Raw genomic sequence first — 24813 nt, 5'->3', positions numbered from 1 at the left:
TATGTAATTCCAAATGTCCCTTCCAGATAATTCACCAAGTTTTGGATTAGTAAAGGCTTCTAATAAGAAGGAATTCAACCAATTTTCGAAAATTTCTTTTTCGTTCTTTTTGCAGTCTAAATCGAGCATTCTCTCTCCTTCCATTTCCTGGATTTTAGGAACGTATTTTGATGGTATTTTGTATATTTTGAATCTTTATTTATAAACCCTTTTTTAAAAGCATAATTATCAAAACCTGTTTCCCATTTAAATTGAGATTGATTATCCTTAGATGTTCCAACTTCATTTTTTACTTGTATTGGAATAGCTGGTTCTTCGTCACTTGAATAATCTAGAATGTGTTCTTCATTTTCTATATTTTCAGAATTTACTAATTCTTCCTCTATCTGAAAACCATGTTCCATAATATTATTTTCTTGAGCCATTTTTAATTGTTTAAAAAGCATTGTAACTTCTTCTAATTTTTCTTCAATATTCATAATTTTAGTGGTGGTTTTACTTTTAAATCTGTTATGTTGATTATATTCTGAAATTTTTCTTCTTTGGGATTCTCTTTTTCCTTATTTCTTTGAAATTTTATGGATGTTAATATTTCTTCAAGCATATCTACTATAGAATTTAATTGTGGGTTAAAAGTATGATATAGATGTGGGGAATCATTTCCATGGTAACATCTTTTAGAAATTCTGTGTGAAAAATAAGTTTTTTCAGGTTTTTGAAGTCCTTCAATAAAACTTATAGTAAAATAAAGATTTTGAGAAAAATCATTTTGTATTGATTTTAAGAATTCGGTGTCATTACAGTTAACATTAGTTAAAATCATTAATTTTTGATCTATTAATTTTAATAACTTAATTATTTCTTCTCTTAAATTCTTCTAATTTACTTTTTTCCATTAGGTGACGCTTTTCTTTGTGAAGAGTTACACTTTTAAATTAAAAGTGTAACTCTAGCCACCACTAATTACCATAGACATAGCTACCACAGACTTTGGCTTATATATATATGGACCATACTATAACGAGTGATGATGGGCCCATAGCAAATTACGCTGGATTTTGAGAGAGAATTGCTTCAAATGATGATGGTGTAATTTGTGGAGAAAGCTTGGATTCTAGATAGGTTAACTTTTAACACTGCTTTCTCTGTCCAAAAAGAAAAAAAAAACACTGCTTTTAACTTATTAGGGTATGAATTGCGCATAATGAATTGGTAAATTTTATAATACCTATAATTTGATGTTTAATTTTTGTCTAACTTAATTTTTATAATAAATTTTAAATATTTAATAATTATTTATTTTTATATTTTAAAATTAAATATTAATTTTTAATTTTTTTAATTAAACATCTAATTTGATTTGCTATGAATGCATGTCAAACCAAATTAATTTACCACTCTTAAACACCATAGCAACCATCTAATCAATAATATAATTTATCCGAGGAAGGTTTAAAAGACATGATTATACACTTACACTTTTAAGGTATGTAAACAAAACATACACCATAACATTTCCATCAAAGCCCTAAATTGTTCAACACGAGAGGCAATGCAAGCTTAGCTTACATATGTTTCATAATGATTTATTTAAAAAATCTCTCTTTAGATTCGGATATACATATAGCCTATTGTTTTCACTCTACTAAATTCTAACTATGCATGATAAATAATCATGCAAGACTATGGATCCTTTAACCTAGTATCAGGGGCGGAACTTAGTTAAGATAAGAGGCCATGACCCCCAAACTTTTGTCAAAAATATTAGTAGTATTTTTCTAAAAAATAAAAAATAGTTCAGTTAGCTCAAATACTTTACTATGACTTAAAATACTAAAGTTTAATCTTCATCTCTTACTTTTATTACACAATAATTTTTAGTTTTAAACATTCAAACCTTGTTGAATTTGAACTGAATTGAGTGTATTCGCATTTCACATATCTCTATTTAATAAGCAACATTACCTCTATTTTTGAGTTCAAATATAAAAAATTAGGTATTTTTTAGTTATGTAATTTAATATTATTTTATATTTTACTGTTTATTTAATTTAATTTTATATATGATAAAAAAATTAGAATATTCAATAAGTATTAATATTATTGTATTTGTATAAATTGATAAAAAAATTCAATAAATATTATAAATTTTAATATTTGTCCTTTTAACTTCTTTTTACATATTTTACAAGATATATATTTAAATTTTTATATAAAATAATCATAAAGATCAAAGAATTGATGTATTTTTAAGAGAAATGTTAATATTCAAAGAGAAAAACATATAACTTTTACAATATTAACACCTGTAGATAATTTTTTTTACTTTAATGAATCACGAAAAAAATGAAATACAACCTTCAAAAATTTAAAAAGTTGCATCTGATAAGTTTGATCTTAATTCTTTGGAACTGAGACCCTAAAAAATGGCTTTAAATTTGACAATATCACCCAAATGAAAGAGATAAGATTAGACAAGCTTATTTTAAATGGAGTCCATATTAAAAACATCTTGACAATTATCTTCTATCTGACTCCCCAAAATTTTATTTCAAGCTCCACCACTGCCTAGCATGATAAATGTTAAAGGATTTCTACTTGTGCAATTGACTAAATAAATAGAATATCATCCAAAAGTCTCCTTAATGTTCCACAAAAAATTCAAGAGGCTATAACACATCAAGAGATTGAAGGATACATATATATAATAGGGAAACTTGCATGCTTAGCTTCATAATTAAAGCAGCTTCAAGACCTAAGGTAACTTGAGATCTAAAAAGGGTTTCAGCTCAACAGTTAAAAGTTCATACAAGCTATAAATACTATATATTATATATATAGCATATGCATTTGCATAGTTAAAAACTTAAAATAGAATAGGCATGGTATCCATGGGAAATGGCTTGCACATGATAGTTTCCATGTAGTGGTTAGTTGCATCCATAACAGCAAATTGCATGTCCTCAGAAGGCTTCCAATGGCGTTTCCTCTGATTGATGAACCAATTGTTTATCTGCTTCAAATCTAGCCCTGTTGATTCTGCTAGTGCCTGTTTCTGGGATTCCTATACATAAATATATTTATGTTCACCCAATATCAACATCAAGCTTAATTAATTACTCTCGAGTTTAATTTTGATATATTAATAGTGTAAACCATTTAAAATTATTGTATCTGAATCTAAGCACATTATTATGTTTATTAATGTATCAATTATCTAAATAAACAATTATTTGAAACCAAAAAGAGTATGTAATATGATCTCAAATAATGTTATATCTTCTTGCAAAGGAATATCAAGTAAAAAATGTGGCACATATCATTAATATATTATACCAAAAAATTTTTAGTGACAAATAAATGTAAAAGATTTTAGTAAAAATTTCTTGCAAAAAAAGAATTTAATTTCCATGCTAGCTATACGAGTATAAAAAAGTTTTAGATCAGACAGACAATCAATAGTGTATTATACATCAGCTAAAATAACTACTTAAAAAGACACCAAATCGCATTTTATACATCATCACCAAATATTTTGTGTCTACATCTCGATTCTCAATATTCATAAGGTTTAATTACTCCGTCAATCCCTATAGTTTTATCTAATTTTTAATTAGGTCCCTATACTTTTTTTTCTTTTTAATTGGGTCTCTATACCATATACTAAGTCTCTACCGTGACAAGCATTGAAATTAACAGAATATTCTGTTAAAATATATAGAATATTCAGTTAAATATTAGACGTATTCATTTTATTTAACAGTATATTCTGTTAATTCTAATGTTTTTGTCATGGCAGAAACTTAATTACAAATTTTGATATCGTATAAGAACTTAATTGAAAAGAAAAAAAATATAGGAACCTAATTTGTGATACAACAGGGACTGACAAAGTAATTAAACCTATCCATAAACTAGATATGTAGAGAGATGTAAATATGTAAAATGATTTATTCAAGTTATTAAGAAAGTTGTGACATATATATATACATACCGAAGGATAAGGCCATTTGTAATGTCTGTTCCACCAATCAAGAAGCTGCTGACGAGCTTCTTTTGGCAACTTTCCATTCTTTTTCTTCTTGAGAAACTCCTTCTTGAGTCCACCAAGATATCCACTGTACTTCTTCAGAAGCTGGATCTTTAGTTCCCTGTCTTCTTCAGCTTGACTTGTATCCATGTTCCTATTATTGTTGTTGTTCTCATCAAGCACATCAACCTCATTTTGTAGTAAAGATGATGATGATTCACTTTGATGATTAGTACCTTTCAAATAAAATTACCACAACAATATGGAATAATCTTAAAAACCTTCAATAAATGTTGCAGGTAGAATATGTCGCACCAAGTAATTAATTAAATTGCATGCACTTGCTAGTCCTTATCATTATTGACTATATGTGTCTATATATATAGCATGACATATATCACAAAATATTACATCATTAGCCAAGGAAGACTATATATATAAAATTTAATTTTCATTCACAGATTATGTATAAAATAATTTTACATAAATATTTAATAGTAAGTTGTCAAATTATCAAAAATAGCTCATTTGCAAATTTATTATTTAAAAAAATTATCTAAATAAATGAATTTAATTAAATGATAGTGTAAAACTTTTTTAATATATAAATGCATAATTTTGATACACATTTTATATGTACTCAGTACTCCAAATACACTCATTAATTTATTCAAGTATTTTTTTAAATATAATGACTAAATATTATAAAAAATGAGGGGTTAAGAATGTTCTTTAAAATTAGCATGCTCTTGTATATCTGAAAGGCGGTGCATTATATTAGTTATGTAATTAAGTAGAATATTTCTTGAATTATCCAATAACATCCAAGATAACCTAAAGATTATATGCCAAGAGTGGTCACCAAGTGGGGAAAAAATAAAAAAAAAACGTCAAAAGAGATTTGATTAGCATTTTCTTTATTTAAGTTAAGTTAGACTTGCATAACATGGCAAAAGTCTTCATTAAGAATGTCAACACTTACAAAAGACAATAACCTTTTGCTAAAAGCCTGATTAATGCATCTAATCAATGATCTAATCGCACTTAGTCAATTTCATAAAAGAAGCTATTGTTATATAAATAAATAAATAAATAAATAAAAACTATTCAAGACCATTGATAAATTAAAGTGCATACAGAAAGAGATGAAAAGAACGAAAAATAACCACACATAAAAAACAGTAGTGACAGATTCAATTAATTTGAGAAACTAACAAATTAAACTACTGCATAGGGAACAATTTGATAAAAGAAACACATGACAAGAGAAAACAAGACAAGAAGTTTCCCTTTTCTACCAACTGTTCCTTAAAGGACTTTAATTTGACCAAGACAAAATCATTTACATATTTAAATGAAGTGAAGAAACAATTAAAAAGAAGAAATAAGCACTAATAATAATGCGGCAAACCATGACCAAACAAAAATTATAATGAATTGATCACTTAATTGGGAAGCATTAAGAATAAATTTTTCAATCATTCGAATAATAACTAAAAAAGGGGGAAAATACAATTTTTCAAACACATTGGACCCATTAAATAATTGATTCGAACTTTTAATCAAGTTCATGTAAAACTCTAGTGACACTATTTATGATGAGAATGATCATTTGACTGATATGCAACTCATTCAAGAGATATTCAAATGAACATTTTTAAATGAAAAATATATTATATCATCACAATCTATCATTTATTTTCATAAACATTCTTTAGATATATATGAAACAATCATTTACTATTTTCCTTAGTATTAATTTTTTTTCCAAGTGATTTATATGTGTATATATATAATTATTACTTTTCTATTTGCTAACAATTTTTAATATTTAAATTTAATACCAACAAATTTAATTATAAACTATGAAGGACATTTCTTCTGAAGATTCCCATGGCTAAACGGGCATAACTAGCAAAGGAGGGAGGGTTAATTTCTAGGGTTTTTTTTTCTATCTCTTTCTTTTCAATAGGTCACACATGATGATCATATAGATTATCAAAGACAATAAAAAATAAAAAACCCAGTCCAAACATTTCAAAATTGTCTTATTTAAGACTTAATAATTATTATTTTAAATAAAATAAATATATAATTATGGATGTTATGTTATATAAAGAAACTTTAGATATTGTTTAATTAAAAGGGTAATTGAATTAATGAATGTTTATGGATATATACCAAAATGTGGTGAAAGAGAAAGGGCCTTAAGCTGGGAATCAATTGTTGAGAAGAAGAGCATGGCTTCTTTGAAGGGTTTAGAAATCTCTTGCTCATATTTAATGAGCATCTCACAATATGCCTCCATGAACTGATCAAGCCCTGGATCTTCACCTATGCATGAATTACTATCTGATCTTCTTGATGATGATGATGATGAACACTTTCCACATAACTCCTCTAACCTACCCACCACTTCTGGAGGTGCTCCAACCTTTAATACCATCAAATTAAATAAATAATAATAACATTATGAGAAAAAAAGAACATATGTAGTTTGTTATAAGATAGTATTGATATATTGATGATGATGATGATGATGATGATGACCTTCAAGCAATTAAGGTAAGAAGATAAGAGACGAGGGAAGAGAGGATGTGCCATGATCTTATCCCTAACTTGTACACTACTACTTCCGGCGCCGTTGCTGTTGGTGTTTGTGGCGGTTTGTTGTTGTTGCTGGTGGTGGCTGGTATAGTTATGATGATGAGGCATGTTGAAGGTAGAAGGTGAAGAAGAAGAAGAATTGTTGGTGTTCTTGTTGATGACAGTAGCCATAATAGACGAAAGAAACTTATTACTATCACTATTCATCATGTTGTTGTTGTTGTTGTTGTTGGATTCGTCAATATTCATCATCATGTCCATTGAAGAAGTAGTAGCAGAAGCAGAAGCAGATAAGAAACCCTACTCTCAATCAAACAAATCTTTCCATCAGTTAACAATAAATAAATAATAATAATAAGCAAACCATTTTCATTTTTTTAATAATAAAAAAAATAGTAGGTGGCTTTTTGCTGCATATAATTGTGGGAGATCAGAGATCAGATAAGATGAGATCAGAAAGGACTCCCGCAAATGAAGCTTGAAACAAATTAATTATTTCACTTTATTCCTACAAAAATCCAACATACCCTAAATTATGGACACCACCCGTGTTTTTTAAGGACGAGTTCTGTTGGGTCTGTCAATAAAAAAAGAAGAAAGAGTACTAGAAGAGAGAAGTGTTTGGGTTCATTGGAAAATGGATAGGAACAGAGAGGGGTGAACAGTGGGTTGTTTTGTATGACTGAGAGTTTGTGTTTGTGAAGAGAGGAGGGTGCGGACAGAGAGGGGGGCTACAACACAGGGATAACGTGTGTCTCTGCAACAACACACTCAGTTTTCCTTCCCAATGAAATCACCATACATCTACATACATACTCATCTCATACACATACTCATTCATCTATGTCTTGTCTTCTGTGTGCTACAACCTAATGTTTGTTTAGACGGTGTTTGTTAAGATACTGAAAATAAGATGGAACAGATAGAAATATAAAATTTTGTATTTTTATATTTTATTTAATAATAAATTAAAATAAATTATAAAAATTTAATTTATTTTTATTTTTTTAAAAATTTTAAAATATATATAATTATAACTTAAAATAAATTATGAAAATCTAATTTATTCTCTCTTTTTTTCATTCAAAAAATTTGAGACGAAAAATATAATAATAAAAAATACAATTATAAAAAATTAACAAGAATAATAAAAAAATAAAAAATAAGTTGTGTCCCTTGTTAGTATTTTTGTGTTCTTTGATGGATACAAAATACACTAATTTAATGTCTTTTAATACATTATCTCTGTTCATGTCTCTTTTGTCAAACACAATTCTGTATCTTAATATCTTTGTCTCAGTGTCCAATTTTTATAAACAAATAGAACCTTAGAAACGGAAAAAAGTGGTATCATCAGTATTATATTCTATAAATTGAGATCGGAATTAAAATTTTAATTTTAAATATAAAATTCTAATTCTTTTAATATTATAAATATAATAAAATATTAAAATATAATTTAATTTTATATATTTTTATATTAAATATAATATAAAAATGTAATTTAATTTATTTTTTAATTTTTGTTTTCTAATCTGTATCTGCTAGTCTTTATTTCAAACGCAGTTATAAAAGTCACAATCTCACACTATCTTAATTAGTCTCAGGTTCCTTGCCTTGCATTGGTCTTTGGAATAGCACTGTTCATGTATGTGTACTACTACTGTTGATAGTTTGACAAATAGGATTTTTCATATAACTCATTTCTTGCAGACAACTACTCTACACATGTATTGCTCTTGCTATGTCACACTGTGCATGTTAATCATGTCATAATATAAACAAATCCATTGATTAATTTGATTTTCGAGCATTCTACTTGATAAACTTAATCCATAGTTTTAAAAACCATGAATCAATTTATAGGCTCTCTCACAAATTAAATTTGAACTATTAAGTATCACATGAAATACTAACATTGTCAGTTAGGTTGTGTTACTTTTTTGGGATTAAAATTAAGATTATTGGAGGACTAAAATTATGTGTTGTGTTTAACGATTAAAGATTGAAATTGAAATTAAAATTAAAATTTTGAGACACAAAAATTCAATCTTTTTAGCATTTTTAGAAAATAAAAATACAAAAAATTAAAATTTTTAGAATAAAAACTGAAATTATAATAATATTTTTTTAAAATATTTTTATTTAATTTTAATTCTAAATATATTTTTTTCATGCAGCCTTATATATCACATATCAAAAAAAATATTTTGCTCATTTGTAATTTTGTAATACATATATAACACTTAATTATTCATATGTTGATATCTTATTTTATTAGCAACGTTAAAATATAATTTGTATAAGAGGTTAATTTGATTTATGATTATAAAATGTAGTAATATAATTAAATTATTATTTTGGAGTTAAAACTCTAATAGGATCTATTTATTTATACTTTTATTTTAATTTTTTTGCAACAAATAATAAAAAATAAAGAAATATCTTTTATTTTTTTATAAAAACTTAAAAATAAAAATATAATTAAAAATCTTAATCCATTGTATCTCTACTTTTCAACACAACTATACCTCTTTATGTAAAATCCACTATATATGACCGTCAACAAGATATTAGTTGTTAGAGAATAAATATAATATTTCTCTAATCTAAAAGATTAAATTAAACATAACTACGATAAGAGGAATGTAGAATAATGCTAAGTTTTTTTATGTAATTATTGTATTAAAATTTATTATTATTAGATAGAATTTGGCTCTCATTTTAATAAATGAAATTTACAGTTTATTCTAAAGGAAGATTTTTAAGTGTATCATCATATACTCATATCGATATATCATTGATTTTTAACTGTTAATCTTAATTATATATATTATATATATTTTTTATAATTAAAATTAACAGTTAAAAACTATTGAAACATCGGTACCACAGTATACTTGAAAATTTTTTTATTCTAAAATACAATGGTGACGACATCATAAATTTATGAAAGTTATCTAATAATAATAAAAAAATATTTTCTATTGAAAAATAGTAGACAAATAAAATTGTGATGCCCGGAATGTGCTGTAAGAACTAGGGTAGGGATTGTCTTTAATAGATTTGATGCATATTCTCAAAATGTGGCCTAAATTTGAACCAATTTTTCCATATATAGTTTTTCTAGCACACATTCTTATTGCGTATGCATATTATATATAATGTTTTGAATTAAATTTTAGTTTGTTTTAATATGTATAATTTGATAAAATTATGTTGTGTTACATACAGTTTAAAACTTATGAGTAAGAAAGCAAAAGTTACTCTAATTAAACCAAACTATGTGTTTTACAAATTATAAACCAAACAAGCTAAGCTTGGTTTATATATCTTCTTTTAGGGTTTCAACATTGATTTTTTTGGGGATTAGGGTTAGTTTGCTTTCTAATGTACCTTAATCTTAGATCTTCTAATATAAGTTATGTTAGATACTTGAGAGAAAGATTAGCCAACATAAATATATAGAACGCGGTCTAGCTAGTAATTTTTGTTGAAACATACATTAGCAAATAATAATGAGTTTAATTAATGTACTTAGTCATTGATAGTGTAAAATATTTTATACAGTCATATAATCACACATATCTATTCTTTTGAATGGGGTTCGAATCCTACCTTATGCATGCAGTAATCCATTGACCAGCGACAAACCTTTAAATGGAGCTCAGTATCGCAACGGATTAGTCCTTGACCTGTCGGGTTAGAGGATACTGTAGGAAACCGAAAAAAAATTATTCTTTTAAATGACTATTTATGTGATTATTAATCAATGTAAAAGGTAGTTATTTGTGTTGATGTGATGTTACGTAATTGAATACATGTATAAAACTATTTTATACTGACAATGTATCAAAATTAAATTTATAATAATAATGATATTTTTCTATGCTTAACTTTATTAGACAAAACATTGTGTGTTTTTTTTTTAATTAAAATCTCTACTATTGCTAATGTTTACCACTAAACAAGCACAAATGGACACTAATTTGTAACAAGTTTGATGGGGAACATTGTAAAACTGAGTGGCATGTGATAAAGCAAATTAAAGTGAAAAATGAAAGCATGTATGTTCCTTTTGGTAATCAAATATTCAATTTACCTTTCTTCTTTGATTTGGCTTTGAGTAAGTATAGTGGCATATGTGTTGGCTATGTTTGTGATTGAAAAGAATCAAACATCAACCGTCCATCCAAACCTCTCCATCATCATCATCATCACCCATCAGTGTATTGTATTGCCATATGCATGTGATATTCCCTTTTGTGATGATATATATTCGGATCTTTGCATTGGTTTATCACTCTTCAAACACCTTGGCTTCTTGCTTTTTCACAAGTGACTTGTGCCTTTCATATATGATAATGAGAAATCTTTCATTTTTCACTTTTTATTTTCTAAATGCATGAAAAATGGCTTAGAAAAATGATATAATACTGAAATATAGATAACGAAAATTTATTAGAGAGAAAAAGCAATATCGTTAGAAATAAGAAATTCATTAATTCTACTATTATTAATTAAAAAATATTTTTAAGGCTAATAAAATGAATGTATTGAACATAATTATCTACACTAGCTAGTAGGTAGGAAGGATTTGAAAAGGGAGAGAAGACGACACCGTTTTGTAGAAATGGAATTCATGCAAAGACACACATAGGTCATCAGAGGAGTCATGTCAATCTAATCAAATAGTAATATGGAGAGAGGGGAAAAAGCTTTTTTGGAAGAGAGGGAAAAAGAGAGCAAAAGAAACCCATATTATATAATTTGTTGCCTTCTTTGTGGGACACACCTAATGTCTCTTCATTACAGTTTTATTACTATTGCAATTTGTAAGATGCAACCTTGCCCTACATGATGATTGACAATTTGACATGTTGTGTTGTGTTTTTTTTTTCTTTTTGAAGAAAATTATACATGCACTATTGAATTCAAAATGTATAATTTTAATTATATATTATCATTTAAAATTTGTTACATATATATATACACTTTTTATATTCAATTTTTACTAATTAGAACATATTTTCATATTCAATAAATTTTAACAAATGTGCTTAATAGTTGTTTATCCAAAGAGTCCTTATAAATTATAACACATAAAGAACTCAAAACCAGTATTTTTTTATTTTTTTAAATACATTTCCCACTTTTTATGAGCTCAAATATTTTATTTTATATAAAAAAGTGACAACGTTAATTTTTATCCAGGTAAACAATTATTAATACTAGAGCAAAAATATATAAAATTATATACTTATAAAAAAAATAAACTTACAACGAATTATTTAATCTTCCAAATTATTTAAAGTAAATAGTAAGAATGTACCCCCATGTCCCAAACACACAACAATAAATAGTACTAAGAAGTTTACCGTTTAGCGTTATATAATATTAAATGGAAATACATCTTTACCTGATAGTGTGGCTGATTCGACATGGTAATGTAGATCGCCAATTGGATATGTTTTCTTTTTTCCCTTTCGGTGCTCACGTTTTATAAGATTGGGCCTACTTCGTTGGATTCAACCTTGGGTTTTCTTTATACTTGAGTTGGACCTTAGGATCCTTTCTCGTATGAATTTTATTTTTGGGTACCAAATGTAGTAACACTAATTGCAAGGAATTCAGGTTGGAAAACAACTTCAAATGAAACATGAAAGAAAAACGCTATTAAACTATGAACAAAACCTTCTCTTTTTTGGTAGATCAAAACCTTTATTTAACTCCATTTAAGATGAAACATGGCTCCTTGGGCTTAAGGCCCCGTTGTATACCAAATAAAAGATGACATATGGCGTCAAAGTTTCACGAATTTCAGGTCCAAAAAAAAAGTTTCAGGAATTTAATACCGAGAGGGTAACAAAGAATTATGACCTAATACCTAAGAATTCTTTTGGCATCAAGTTTCATAATATTCAATCTCTCTTCAAGAAAGTACTCCATTTTGGAAGGAGAATATACTAACCAAGCACGTCATATGAAATTCACCAAAGTAAGTTGATCAATCAATGTTTAACCATAAATGCAGGTATCTCAAGTTGACCTGAATATAGAATGTGAAAAAACAACCTACAATCTTTGGATGATAACTGAATTGGCTATACCAGCTTGCTCTATAGTCTGGTCCATTTCAGTGAGTTGTTTGGGAGGGAAACCCATTGTCTGCAGTTGGTAACTTGTTGCTCCACCGGGTCTTGATGCATCAATGAATGCTCGGACATCTCTGATAGTGTGGTGGTGATTGAAACGAGAAACCATGCGTGTACCATCAGCTAACCTTAACTGGATTGATGTTACTGGCTGTGACTCATCTATGACTAAACCCATTGTTGGCACTGGAGCTGCTACGCGAGATTCACCAGCTGCTTCACCACTGGAGGAGCTGCTACCTAAAGTTCTTCCAACACCACGGAAAGGGAGATGACGTGGCTTTGCTGGTTCCTGTAGATAATTTGCAAAAAAGAAAAAGGAAATGTAAATAACACATAGATACACAGATAACTATAGATAACAAATCTACATGAGGTGAGATAAGAAGAGCATACAGGGTAGTTTTCATCCTTCCTTGTGAGGCTGACATGGACAGAAGTTTTTCGCTCTGCTGGTTCAAGCTCCTTGGGACACTCGGATCTCTTTATGCTCTGTTCGAGGAATAAATGATGATAAGAATATAACAATTCAAATACTTATCTAGAACTTTTTGAATCAAACACCATGGCAGTTAGATTACCTCCAGAAATGATGCGTTCTGTGGATCATCAAAACTCCGTAAAGGACCATCACCGACAGAGAACCCATTCCTCCAGAAAGTGACTGCATGTGTAATAGGCTCTAATGGTAGAGGAGCAGATGGCACAGTCTCTCCAGTAAGCAATCTTCCTGTGCCAGTAAAACTCCTTGACCTTGATGTATTTTCAGAAGGTGGATCAACAGCTGACTGTCTCGCTTGATCAAAAATATCATCCACATCGGTACCTTTGGTAGGATCTTGGACAAGCATGCTACTATAACCATGAAAACAATATGTCACTCACTTTCAGCTCCACATACATGATTGTTTTTTAAATTCTTTTTAGTGATACGGGTGCCAAAAACAGCAAACTCCTCTTAAATAATACCAAATACCATTAACTGTGCATGCAATTGGTCAAGGCCAAAAAGAATTGTTAATAAGTAATATCAGAGAAAGTTCACAGAATGAAGGCAAAGGAGATAATCATGCAACCCGAAAAGAGACATTCAAGATCGTATTAAACACATAACAAAATTAGAAGACAAGCAAAAAGAACTAAGTCAAAAAACAGATTTCAAAACAGCAAAATTAGTTCAAATTCAGTGTCAAATATATGTCAAATTGATCAAATAAGAATAAACAGATACAGTAATGCATTAATGCCTACAATTAATATTTTGAGTAAACCAGCATTTTCGCCACCCAAAGTTTCGGTTTTCAACAAAATTGCCCCCCAAAAGAAAGAAATAACATCATGCCCCCCAAAGACTAGCACTCTCCAACAAAATGCACTAACAGTTGCTAATCTTTGACGTGCCACATAGGCAAAATGGTGCATCAATGGAGGTTGCAAATTTCAGCGACATACTCACAATGAAAGGGAACCCGACTAATACAACAGCACCTCGTAACTCACGTTGCACAAAGTAATCAAAGGTGCTGAACTTAGATATACACACAAAGAGCAAAATTCTTGGCACAGTGTGCTAACTAACTAAGCCAGCTATAGCAGATGCAAACAAAGCCAATTCTTGATTGAATCCTAAATCCTAAATAAAAAATAATATTGCGGATTTCCATTGACTACGTGAGACCAAAGCAACGAATATACAAAACCCTAGAAACAAGAGAATCATGGATCGCTAATTACCTCTTCTGACCGCCAGCGTAGAAGTACTGACCCTCATCAGAATCATCATCGTCGTCGTCTTCGTCCCCTTGATCGGTAGAAGAGCGTTTGAGATCACGGAGCGTGCGGATTCCGCCACGTTGGCTTCCTGAGGACTTAGCGGCGGGTTCCTTACCGCTGGCCCGTTTCGATCGGAGCTCGTAGGGAGCGCGTGAGGGAGTAGGAGAAGCAGAACGGGAGCGAGAGGGAGAGGGCGAGAAGTCAGGGGAGTGAGGCTCGGAAGCAGGAGAAGGAGATTCGGAAAGGGCGTTGGGATTCGCAACGGCGTTGTTTGGAGGAGAAATGTTAGCGGCGACAGTTGCAGTGGCAGCGGCAGCGGCAGCGGTGTTGTTGTTGTTGGCATCGTTGTCGAGGAAAGTGGTGAGGGCGGCGTCGAGGTCGTAGTTGTGGGATTCGAGGAAGAAAAGCGCTTCTTGCTTGGTGGCGGAGGTGACCTCGCAGAAGGAGTCGACTAGGGCGGCGGTGGCGTCGGGATTATCGGGATTCGTCGTTTCCATTGCAATTCGCAAGATTGGGATCGCAGTTTTTGTTTCTGTTTCTGTTTCTGTTTCGGTTTGTTGAGTTGATGAGCCACGCAACCAGGACCAGCTGCTACTACTACTCTCTTTTAGTCTTTTAGATGAAGTGTGATTTGCGTATGAAACACTGTGGGTCCCACATCCATTTAATTTTAGTCATCACCAGTTTGGATGTTTAAGTGAGGAAATTGCAGGTTAGATAATACTAATACATCACAAATTAACATGTCAATGCAATAATGCTATAAGTATAACTGTATAAGATAAGCCGTGTCATATTAGTATTGTTTTTTTAAAGAGAATGCGTTAGAAAGCATCCAAATTTAAACAGTACATATCATAATACTCACCTATACTAATACACTCGCATATTGAATATATTGGTCTCAGGTAATTATTAAATCTTATATATTGTAAGACAAAGATCATTAATTTATTACCACATTAAACAAAGATCTTGCGTGCATGTCATATTAATATTTAACATATTACCTAACCACTTCTTTAAGCAAATGATTTAGATAGAATTTTGAACTTGTTGATTGGACAGAACTTATTGGATGTTATACATAGTAATTAAAAAATTGTTACTTTTATGTTTAGTGGATTATAAATTGAGTTTGGATAATTTATTATGTGTTTTAATATATTGGGTATAATTTTGAAGGTAATATGTTTATGTTGTGTATGTGTATTTGACTATTTGGTTATAGATATAGATAAAAGGATTTTACATTCAATCCATAAAATACAACTTATTATTTGTGATTATTTACGAGTCACTGTTTGTTCATCAATCTGTAAACTGATACAGTATAGTCACCAAAAAAAAAAAAACTGATACAGTATATGAATAAACCATAAAATCCAATAGCTTGTAACAATTTATATTCAAATTTACGGATATTCGTTTATTCATAATCCTTTTTAAGGCGTTAAACTTAATGAAAATATCCTATTATGATTTATGCACAAATTCGGCATATTTACTCCTCGTAAATCTTTTTACCTGTATAACAAATTCACAAAAAGTCAACAATCTACCACCATATCAAAAAAATTTAATAAGTGAACAAAGTATAATGAAATTTTTGTTGAGGACAATTGGGTAGAGTACTATTTTTTTATTATTTTAATTAAGAATCCCTACAATATAGTGCACTATGTGACATGAGTAAGAAAATTCATGTCATATATGTATTTACATTGTTTAAAGACCATTAAATAATTAGTCTCCAGAGCTCCATCTCTCCAACTGGTTTGAATATTCTGATTTAGAAGAAATCTGTAGCAAATACAACAGGCATTACTAACTCATAAGGAGTAAGAAACCAAGTCCATTGAAGTGTCTACCAAAACATAATGAACCTTACCTTCAAACTTGAGGCCAACTTTGTGCACAATCATCAACCATGAAACAGGAAGTAGCATTAACATTGGCACATGGCACACAGCATTGTCATTCATGTGTATCAAAGAGGAGTAATGTGTAGGAATGACTTCGTAACTATTTGATTGTTGCAGATGCTGAAGCAGTTGCAGCCTCTATTATTAAGGAAACCGGTTGGCGAGCTTGGAGGCAAGCACCTATCTCAAATGGATGCAACTCGGAACCATCAAAAATAATATTAACGCCCGGGAGGGTTGCTTCTTTGCTATCATTTTCTTCTAGTTCAGTATTAGTTGTATCTGTATGCTGCATTTCTGCAATAGTTCTTGTGGAAGTTTCATAAGCAGGAGCTAATGCATATGATCTGCATGCACCATTCAATGAATGTGAGTTGATTATGAAATCAAAATTATGAAATTAACTATGATTCTATCCAAGAAGTAAGTTATGCATTAATAAAATGGTCAGTAGCAAACCTGATGTTACTGCCATCGAAGCACAATACTCCGGTTTGGAAGCGTTGTCGATTAGCAAGTTTAACCCTTTGTTGTGGAGTTGATGTCCCTGAAATGGGAGAAGCAGCATCCCTAAATGAATTCCATCTTCCGCTAGCATAGTTTGTTATTGGTCCAGAGAAGTCCCTGGGTTGCTCTTTATGGTAAAGAAGCTTTGCGGCTGAACCGGTTGATTGATAGTCGGCACAAACGTCGCGTAACTTTTTCCTTAAGCTTACCATTGCATCATGGTGTTCACTAAATGAGTCACACTGAAGCAATCCCGATGAAGCTATCCTTTTGCATATGTTACTGCACAATTTTGGACTAAATAGCGGGATCCCAAATTCCACACTTAATGGAACCCAATCATATGTGCCAGAAGAGCGTTTATTTGATTCTCGTCCACTAAATAATCTCAACAGGCGAATGTAACCAACTGATGACAGTTCTGCCGTTTTTGCCAACTCAGTTAAGAGAGGTTTCAACTTAGAATTTTCTTCTTCAGACAGTCCTAACTCTTTTCCTACAGAGGCAACAGTCCCATCTGAATTCTTTAAGGGCAAAGGAATATCCAAAGTAATTACATTTCCGGATTTACTAAGATCAGCCCTACTGAGAGGAAGCACCAACACAGCCGAATATCTAAGAAGCGAATTTAAACAATGTAGGAGTATACTACCCTTTACTAAATTCCCTTCAACTTTCTTTCCTAACCCTCCTATTGCTGAACCATCCCAAGACCATATAAGGGCTTTCTCACAACCGGCCAATGGAGCAGGAAGTAGGCTCAGACACTGTCCTTTCATCAGAACAACTGATAAAGGACCACGGGCTATAGTTGAGTATAATACCAATTTCATCCATGGAGTCATAGAAGAATAGGCAGGAGGACCAAAATGAATTGGACCTGTGGGTTTAGGAAGAATTGATGAACTAGGAAGAGGCACTATGGACACAACTATATCATAATCATGAATAAATAGACGATTAAGAGTTGCTGGTGCAAGAGAAGCCAAACTTTCAGAGCGGAGGATATCTACACGATATTTCTTTCTCTTTTTTAGCTTTTCTATTCCAAGTATTAATGGATTCTCAACAACCGGGATATGTGTGTCTGACTTACTAGCTTTATGAATGTGACCACTGTCATCTTCCGATGGACTATGATGGGTTTCATCCTTCATACTACTAGGAACAGGTTCAGAGGAAATAGAAGTCTCCTCATGCTCTTCTGAATCTAATAAATTATCATTGTTTATATCAGCCTCTGAAATACGAGAGTTTTCTGACTTTTCTGCAGAAGATACTGCTGTGATCACAGAACTTGACTCATCATTACTTGAAGTAACCATACTCATGTTACCAATTCCTTCATCCTCTTTAGCTTCATCATTGCTTGAAGTAACCATATTCATATTACCAATTCCTTCCTCTTCTTCCGCTTCATCATTGCTTGAAGTAACTTCCCTCGTCTTACCAATTCCTTCCTCCTCTTCAGCTTCATCATTGCTTGAAGTAACTTCCCTCGTCTTACCAATTCCTTCCTCCTCTTCAGCTTCATCATTGCTTGAAGTAACTGCACTCGTCTTACCAATTCCTTCCTCCTCTTTAGCTTTATCATTGCTTGAAGTAACCACACTCGTCTTACCATTTCCTTCCTCCTCTTTAGCTTCATCATTGCTTGAAGTAACCGCACTCGTCTTACCATTTCCTTCCTCCTCTTTAGCTTCATCATTGCTTGAATCAATTTCCTCCTCTTCTTTAGCTACAGTAGTTAGTACTCCCCCTGATTGTAGACATTCTAATACACAACGCAGACTAGATGCATGATCTGCGAATTCCTGTAGTTCTCCCTCAAATGTTACACCCTCTATAGTACTAAGATCCTTGCAAAGATCATCAATGCTGGCATGACCCAACTTCCCCGCTTCATATAGTGTTACTGCATGAGATTTCAGACCTGAAAAGTTCGACAGAAAGTGTGCTTTCCATTAATGGACGAACTTAGTAAGAAATAGCAAGAGAAAAGAAAAATAAATGACATAAGTTGGCACCATAAGCAGCAAGAGGATCATCATTTTCCTTAAGAAGCAAAAGCCGAAAATGGGAGGAGATTATGAAGTAACAACATAATGCTGTAGTTGATAATCAAATTTTTCTCTCCCAAAAGTGGTTACATGATTGCTTTTCTCTCTCATTAAACAACACATTATCAAATAAGAAAACATCACCACGAGTTTTTACTGAATTCTTTCGATAACCTTGTAAAACTGGTGATCAACTCTATTTTTGAAAGGTCGACTTCATTGCTTATCATACCCTGGAAATCAATTATACACAAAACCAGATTGCTGCCAAACTGTTCAATTCTCTAGCAAAACAAACATTTACAAATGTTGGTACTTGGAAACTTAAAGGAGCATTGTTTTTCAATTGTACTGGAAATTATTGAGACTAAAGGACAAAGTTCAATTGTAGGACTAGGAAATATATACATGAGATATAACAAAAATTGGTAGCTTAGTCATCCACTCAATCACTTAAAAAAAACAATGAGGAACCTTAGTTTGGGTTATAACAAAATTTTCTATAACAGCAGCTAACTTCGAGTCCATACTTGAAAAACAAATTCAGAAAAAATAAATTATAGCAAACAAATTTTATGCTTCGGGATGGGAGAGTGAAGGTATAAACCTGGTGAAACAGAACCCATCATAAGATATGAAGTAATATTGGCATCAACCATGAAAGCAACACGAGTATAAGAAGAACGATGGCCATGGTTCTTTGAACGTGGAGTATCCCCTTGAATGGATTCACCATCAACAAGCTGATTCTCTGAACCCAAACAAGCACTAAAGGCATCTTCATCACCACTTACACTCTTAGGAGAACCAGGTATACTTGTATCTAGAACAACAGGTTGAGGATCCATTGCTTTTGTTGCCCATCCCAATCTACACATAAAAGCAGCAGCTGCCTGCAGATGTGACAAATCAGCCTGTAGCGTTGTTGCCAACTCACTAACAGTTGCATTTTCATTTGAAACAACAAAAACTGCATACACCAAACTGAGAGAAAAGGTTTAGCATTAGATTCAAGTTATATGCAAACAAAAAACTTAAACAAAATTTTAAAGAAATTCATAAAATAACTGCTTTACTCTTCAATAGGATCTTCAAAAGACTGCTCCCTGTTAGAAACAAAACCTTCAAGCCTGGAAACTAAACCACCATAAATATAAATATTACTGAAGTCATTTAGAGAAACATATACATTGAAAATAGTGTTTTTAAAGTCATACATGCACTTAGGATCTTCCTTACAATTTGTGTATTATGTTTCTACTACCAAATTAATTATAAAACAATGCATATTCAAACCCAGTATATATATTCTTCGAGCCTAATATTTTTAAATATTACTAGTCATGTGTCCAAGCAACAAAGCCTAAGCATGATCCCGGTACAATCTTATGCTAAATGATGGGAAGAAAAATGTAATTCCTTCAAAAAGGAACTGGTATATATTTAGAAGTACACCATTATCAACATGCTTGAACATTAACAAAATAAAAGGTGAAATCATTGAAAGATTAAGTTACAAAAATAAGTAAACCTCATTTGCATCAACCTACACCTTTTTTCTGAAAAACAAAAGTTTTCTTTAAAATTCCAATCAAAATGCACATCGAACATACCTTTGAGTCGGTCATCAGGATAGACAGGAATGTCAAAGTAGACCAGTCCTCGTTTGCTAAGACCCCTTACAACAGCAGCATCAAACATGACAAATGAATTTGCCTCTTCCTTGCAGACTTTGTCTATTGTGGCCATTTCATCTTCGGAGAGTTTCTATTAAAGTTAAAGAAAAAAGGAACATGATAGTTTCTCTCATTGTCAAAATAACACTATATGAACGCTATTATAAGTTCCTTTGTTTCAAAAGGTTGACAAGTAGTTCTCACCTTAAATTCATCCAATGTAAAGTTGACAAGGCAAACTCCCCACCATGGTTCAATTGGAAAATCCACAGGTTGAGTAGGCAAATGTTCTCTTGCTATTGACTTGTTTATTTTCCACATGATTTTCTGGATACTCCAAAAGATAAAACGATGGGTGAGATAGTACTGATAAACATTGCCAGCCTGCCTTTAAGCATAACGGCATACCAAAATATAGTTGAGAATTTTATCAGATCCAAATCATTATTCGGACAACGGGCATAAAGTCCATGGACTAACAAAATTCAAATTTATGAGGGAAAATTGAAAGTCATCCAAAAATAAATACATATATACAAGATTGTTCATCACAATTGCTATGAGTCTAGGCAAAGGCATAAAACTGCTGATATCAAAGAAATTGCCTTTATTCTTCAAGGATTTAAAATTATTTTCCATTATAATTTGCAATTCTCTTTCTACTACCTCCCTCATTACACATATATCCTATTCTGTAAAAGAGATGTTACATGCATGATATAATATGCATGGAAATGTCTGTTTTGCAGGGAAATAAAAGCTAAAGGATAGTTTTTCTATGAAGCATATAATGCCACTAAATCTAACATATAGGCAAATCTTTGAAGTACCTTAGATCTGCACTTGTTCATTATATCAATAAATTCATTTCTCCCAATTCCTGTAAGTCTTAAAGCATCTGCGGCACTAAAATTTGGGATGCTGTCATAAGGTTGCTCTACATAAAAAAAAAACATTTGGAAGCCAGCTTTTATTCAAACAAACCTTTACAATTTCACATATCTATCTTCAAGGAGAATATCAAACAAGTAAAGAGGAAGACAATAAAAGTACCTATAATATTGTTAAGTCAATAATAAGTCATAAATTGATTAAGTTCCTATAAATGATGTAATATATTATAACAACTAGAAACAATATCAAACAAGAAGTTATATTTTCCACATCTTATTGACTATGGTAACAATGTAAAGCCAAAAGGTCTAGTGGCAAAAGCAAATGCCACAAAAGTATCTAGTAATAGAGGTGATAGCATTTTTCTTCCCTACTTGAAAGAAAAAATCAAGAAGAAAAAATGTCTTGATTTCATACTATATACAGCAAAAATTAAGCATGAACATCATGGAGTATATTCATATGGGATTGAAACAAGCAAGTAACAAGTACCATTTTTCATTACTTCAAAAAGCATATCACAGTAATATCTGAAAGCTGATACTCTCATTACACGACACACGTACTCTGACAAGTGATATGGAAATAGCTGCAAGTGGCATATTAGAAACAAATGTATTAGCCCAAAAATGAAATGTTTTTAAATAAAAAGACAACATAATATGATTAAATTATTGATCAAAACCCAGACCCTTAAATTAAGGCATAACAATTACAATATAGTATTTTAAATTTTTCAGGAATTAAACTTCAATTTTCTTCATAAAATACATAATCATCAAAATTGATTTCTCCAAATGCATAAAAGAACATATGCATATATTTAACAATTGATATACAATTCAAATTGGAGTAACAGACATTAGAAGACCACATACAGCAAGATGCTTTCGCAAGTACGGTATCATTTCGTCATAATATTCATTTTCTTTACTGACTTTCCGGGCATAACAACTACTCCATTGAAGTCTCTTCTTTATGCAGTGCTGAACTATCCTGAATGAAATTTCCATGGCAAGCACAAGAGAAGGCAACATTATAATTACATATATACAAGAAAAACAATAATGATAGTTGAAAGTATCACAATCATGAAAATTAGAGTGAAGTATCACAATCATGAAAATCTAATTGAAAAACTCGTAAACAAGAATTATCCATCAAACTCAAAAGTGACTTTTTCTTAGGAGTATATTGTGATTTGATTATTAAATTAAGGCACAATAACTTTAGGAAAACAACTAATTTATATAAGGAATTGAGAAAAGACTTATGAAAGCGTTAAAAAGAGTTCTCCATCCCCTTTGAACACAAGAATATGAGTGCAACACAGCAAAATGCTATCTCAAATTTATGGGGCTTTAAATTATGAGTACTTAGGCCCTAGCTCAGTTTTGCTCAATTTCGTAATGACTCATTGAGAATCAGCATTCACCAGTAAAGATTTGTCAAACAATTGCCATTTCAGCTGAGATAACTAAATGGTTAAAATATATATTATAGCCCTAAAAAAATATATTTTAAGCAATACTATACTACTAGTCCACTACAGAAGACACATGCAGGAGAAGAACAAAGGTATATTTCCTCTTCCTAACCTTTTGTGCCATTCATCTTTGGAAGACACAGTTGCTTGCAGCCTTTTGGGAAGATTCTCATATGTGCATTCTTCCTTGACTGCTCTGTCCACCAGCAGTTCCTCAACTGTCACCTCAGCACGCCGCATTTTCCCAGTACCCCCATTAATCAACAACAATTCCACCATTTCTATCACAAAAAAAAATAATAATAAAAAAATACAAAGCTCACGTTCACCAATAATCCAAATACCCTCTCAACTAAAGAAAATCATCTCATGAAACATCATGTCACTAGCAAGAGACTCATTTCAAAAGAGAGGAAGGGCCCACCAATTATTCATACAGGATTGGAATAATGTAACTGAAGTTCATGACAGAAATTATAGCAGGAGACAATGAAATTACAGGAGCTGAGACAACCTTTGAAAGTTACATCACAAACTCATACAGCATTGTTAGAAAATTCTTAATCACAGTAATCAACATACCTCCAGCCATAGCCTTGTTTAATTGAGAATCCTTGATTCAATTTGGAATTTTTCAATTCTTGAACCACCAACCGAGATGGAACCAAAGTGTTTCTGATGATCAGAATTGGGAACCAAAAGATGCTTTATATATGTTCTCACCATCAGAGAACAAACTGTCTCAATAACCGCCAATGCAGTTGGTCACAAGACAGTTACGCGGTAATTTACAATACACTCAGACTAATTTCTGATGTAACATATTGGACGACATTTTTTAGAATACAAAATTCTAACAAGCATTACACACTTTCCTACCTCACCATGGGACTATGGTTTGATTCCCCACTTCTTGGTTTTTCATATCATTAAATCTGAACTTATATTGCTTATCTTTTGGTCCCAACTCCCCCTTTCGTCTCTTCCTGTGATCATCCCTGCTTATACTTGATTCTTTTCTTTTGGTGGAACAATAAGTAGATAGTCCTATTCGAGAAAACGAGATCTCAGACACAACAAAGTCCTCCCCAGTATCAATTACTCAATTTCCATGACTCGAACCCAAGACAATCGATTAAGTGAAGAAGCTAAGCATCTGCCACTTCAGCTGACTATACATTGGTATATATATATATATCTATATATACCCAATCAAACCTAGTTTTCTAACAATTTTCTCGTCCAAACGTCTATTAATTTGATTTCAACGCCTTTGTCTACGATAACATGACACTCACGTAATCGTGATTCTTGATCATGGCATGATCCTAACATAACGTTTAAAGCTTGGGCTACAAGACATGTGTGCATGCACCACAAAATCCCAAAACAAAAACAAAAAGAAAACTTCTTCGTTTAAAAAAACATGCGATCATACAGAACAGCAACAGATGACGATAAACAGAATCAAATTGAAACTCGAAAATTGAATCGATTAAGGTGTGATCCAAATAGAACAGTGACAGAGAAATGGTGAGAAAAACGAGGGAGAATGTGGGAATGGAACCTGAAGGTTATTATGTTGGGTGAGAGTGATGGATTGAGCTCCATGGTTTTGGAATCAAATCTCAATCTGCAGTTACACTTCGTTTTTGATATGCGAAAGAGAGAGAGATCTGAGAGAACCTGCGTTGTCGAAA

The 24813-nt window shown here is 31.5% G+C and overlaps 3 protein-coding genes across 7 annotated transcripts; all 3 read right to left on the bottom strand.

Annotated features, from left to right (window-relative positions):
- Nucleotides 1–2791: 2791 nt before the first annotated feature.
- Nucleotides 2792–12434, bottom strand: LOC107496763 (homeobox protein knotted-1-like LET6). Of its 3 annotated transcripts, none has more exons than XM_052252295.1 (6): nt 12057–12434; nt 10740–11034; nt 6581–6937; nt 6212–6464; nt 3995–4266; nt 2792–3064 (listed from the first exon to the last, which is right to left on the bottom strand). In XM_052252295.1, the coding sequence occupies exons 3-6, from the start codon at nt 6896–6898 to the stop codon at nt 2867–2869; spliced, it is 1041 nt and encodes a 346-aa protein (XP_052108255.1). In that variant the 5' UTR covers nt 6899–6937; nt 10740–11034; nt 12057–12434; the 3' UTR covers nt 2792–2866. The 3 variants fall into 3 exon arrangements, with proteins under 3 accessions (XP_052108255.1, XP_052108256.1, XP_015973573.1); XM_052252296.1 differs by having other exon boundaries at nt 10740–10986; nt 12057–12096; XM_016118087.3 differs by lacking the exons at nt 10740–11034; nt 12057–12434 and adding an exon at nt 7165–7332.
- Nucleotides 12435–12568: 134 nt separating this feature from the next.
- Nucleotides 12569–15206, bottom strand: LOC107496799 (plant UBX domain-containing protein 4). Its single transcript, XM_016118125.3, has 4 exons — nt 14527–15206; nt 13374–13647; nt 13189–13284; nt 12569–13084 (listed from the first exon to the last, which is right to left on the bottom strand). Exons 1-4 carry the CDS (start codon nt 15060–15062, stop codon nt 12713–12715), a joined length of 1278 nt encoding a protein of 425 aa, XP_015973611.1. The 5' UTR covers nt 15063–15206; the 3' UTR covers nt 12569–12712.
- Nucleotides 15207–16210: 1004 nt separating this feature from the next.
- Nucleotides 16211–24813, bottom strand: LOC107496762 (uncharacterized). Of its 3 annotated transcripts, none has more exons than XM_021127293.2 (12): nt 24681–24813; nt 23226–23394; nt 22506–22623; nt 22120–22216; nt 21564–21670; nt 20938–21060; nt 20671–20824; nt 20134–20194; nt 19665–20041; nt 16950–18930; nt 16457–16837; nt 16211–16368 (listed from the first exon to the last, which is right to left on the bottom strand). In XM_021127293.2, exons 2-11 carry the CDS (start codon nt 23390–23392, stop codon nt 16591–16593), a joined length of 3432 nt encoding a protein of 1143 aa, XP_020982952.1. In that variant the 5' UTR covers nt 23393–23394; nt 24681–24813; the 3' UTR covers nt 16211–16368; nt 16457–16590. The 3 variants fall into 3 exon arrangements, with proteins under 3 accessions (XP_020982952.1, XP_020982951.1, XP_020982954.1); XM_021127292.2 differs by lacking the exon at nt 24681–24813 and adding an exon at nt 23696–24344; XM_021127295.2 differs by lacking the exons at nt 22120–22216; nt 22506–22623; nt 23226–23394; nt 24681–24813 and having other exon boundaries at nt 20938–21067; nt 21564–21627.

This window comes from Arachis duranensis, chromosome 7 (assembly GCF_000817695.3).
Source record: "Arachis duranensis cultivar V14167 chromosome 7, aradu.V14167.gnm2.J7QH, whole genome shotgun sequence".
In the NCBI taxonomy this organism is placed as follows: domain Eukaryota; kingdom Viridiplantae; phylum Streptophyta; class Magnoliopsida; order Fabales; family Fabaceae; genus Arachis; species Arachis duranensis.
This window is presented reverse-complemented; position numbering and strand designations above follow the sequence as displayed.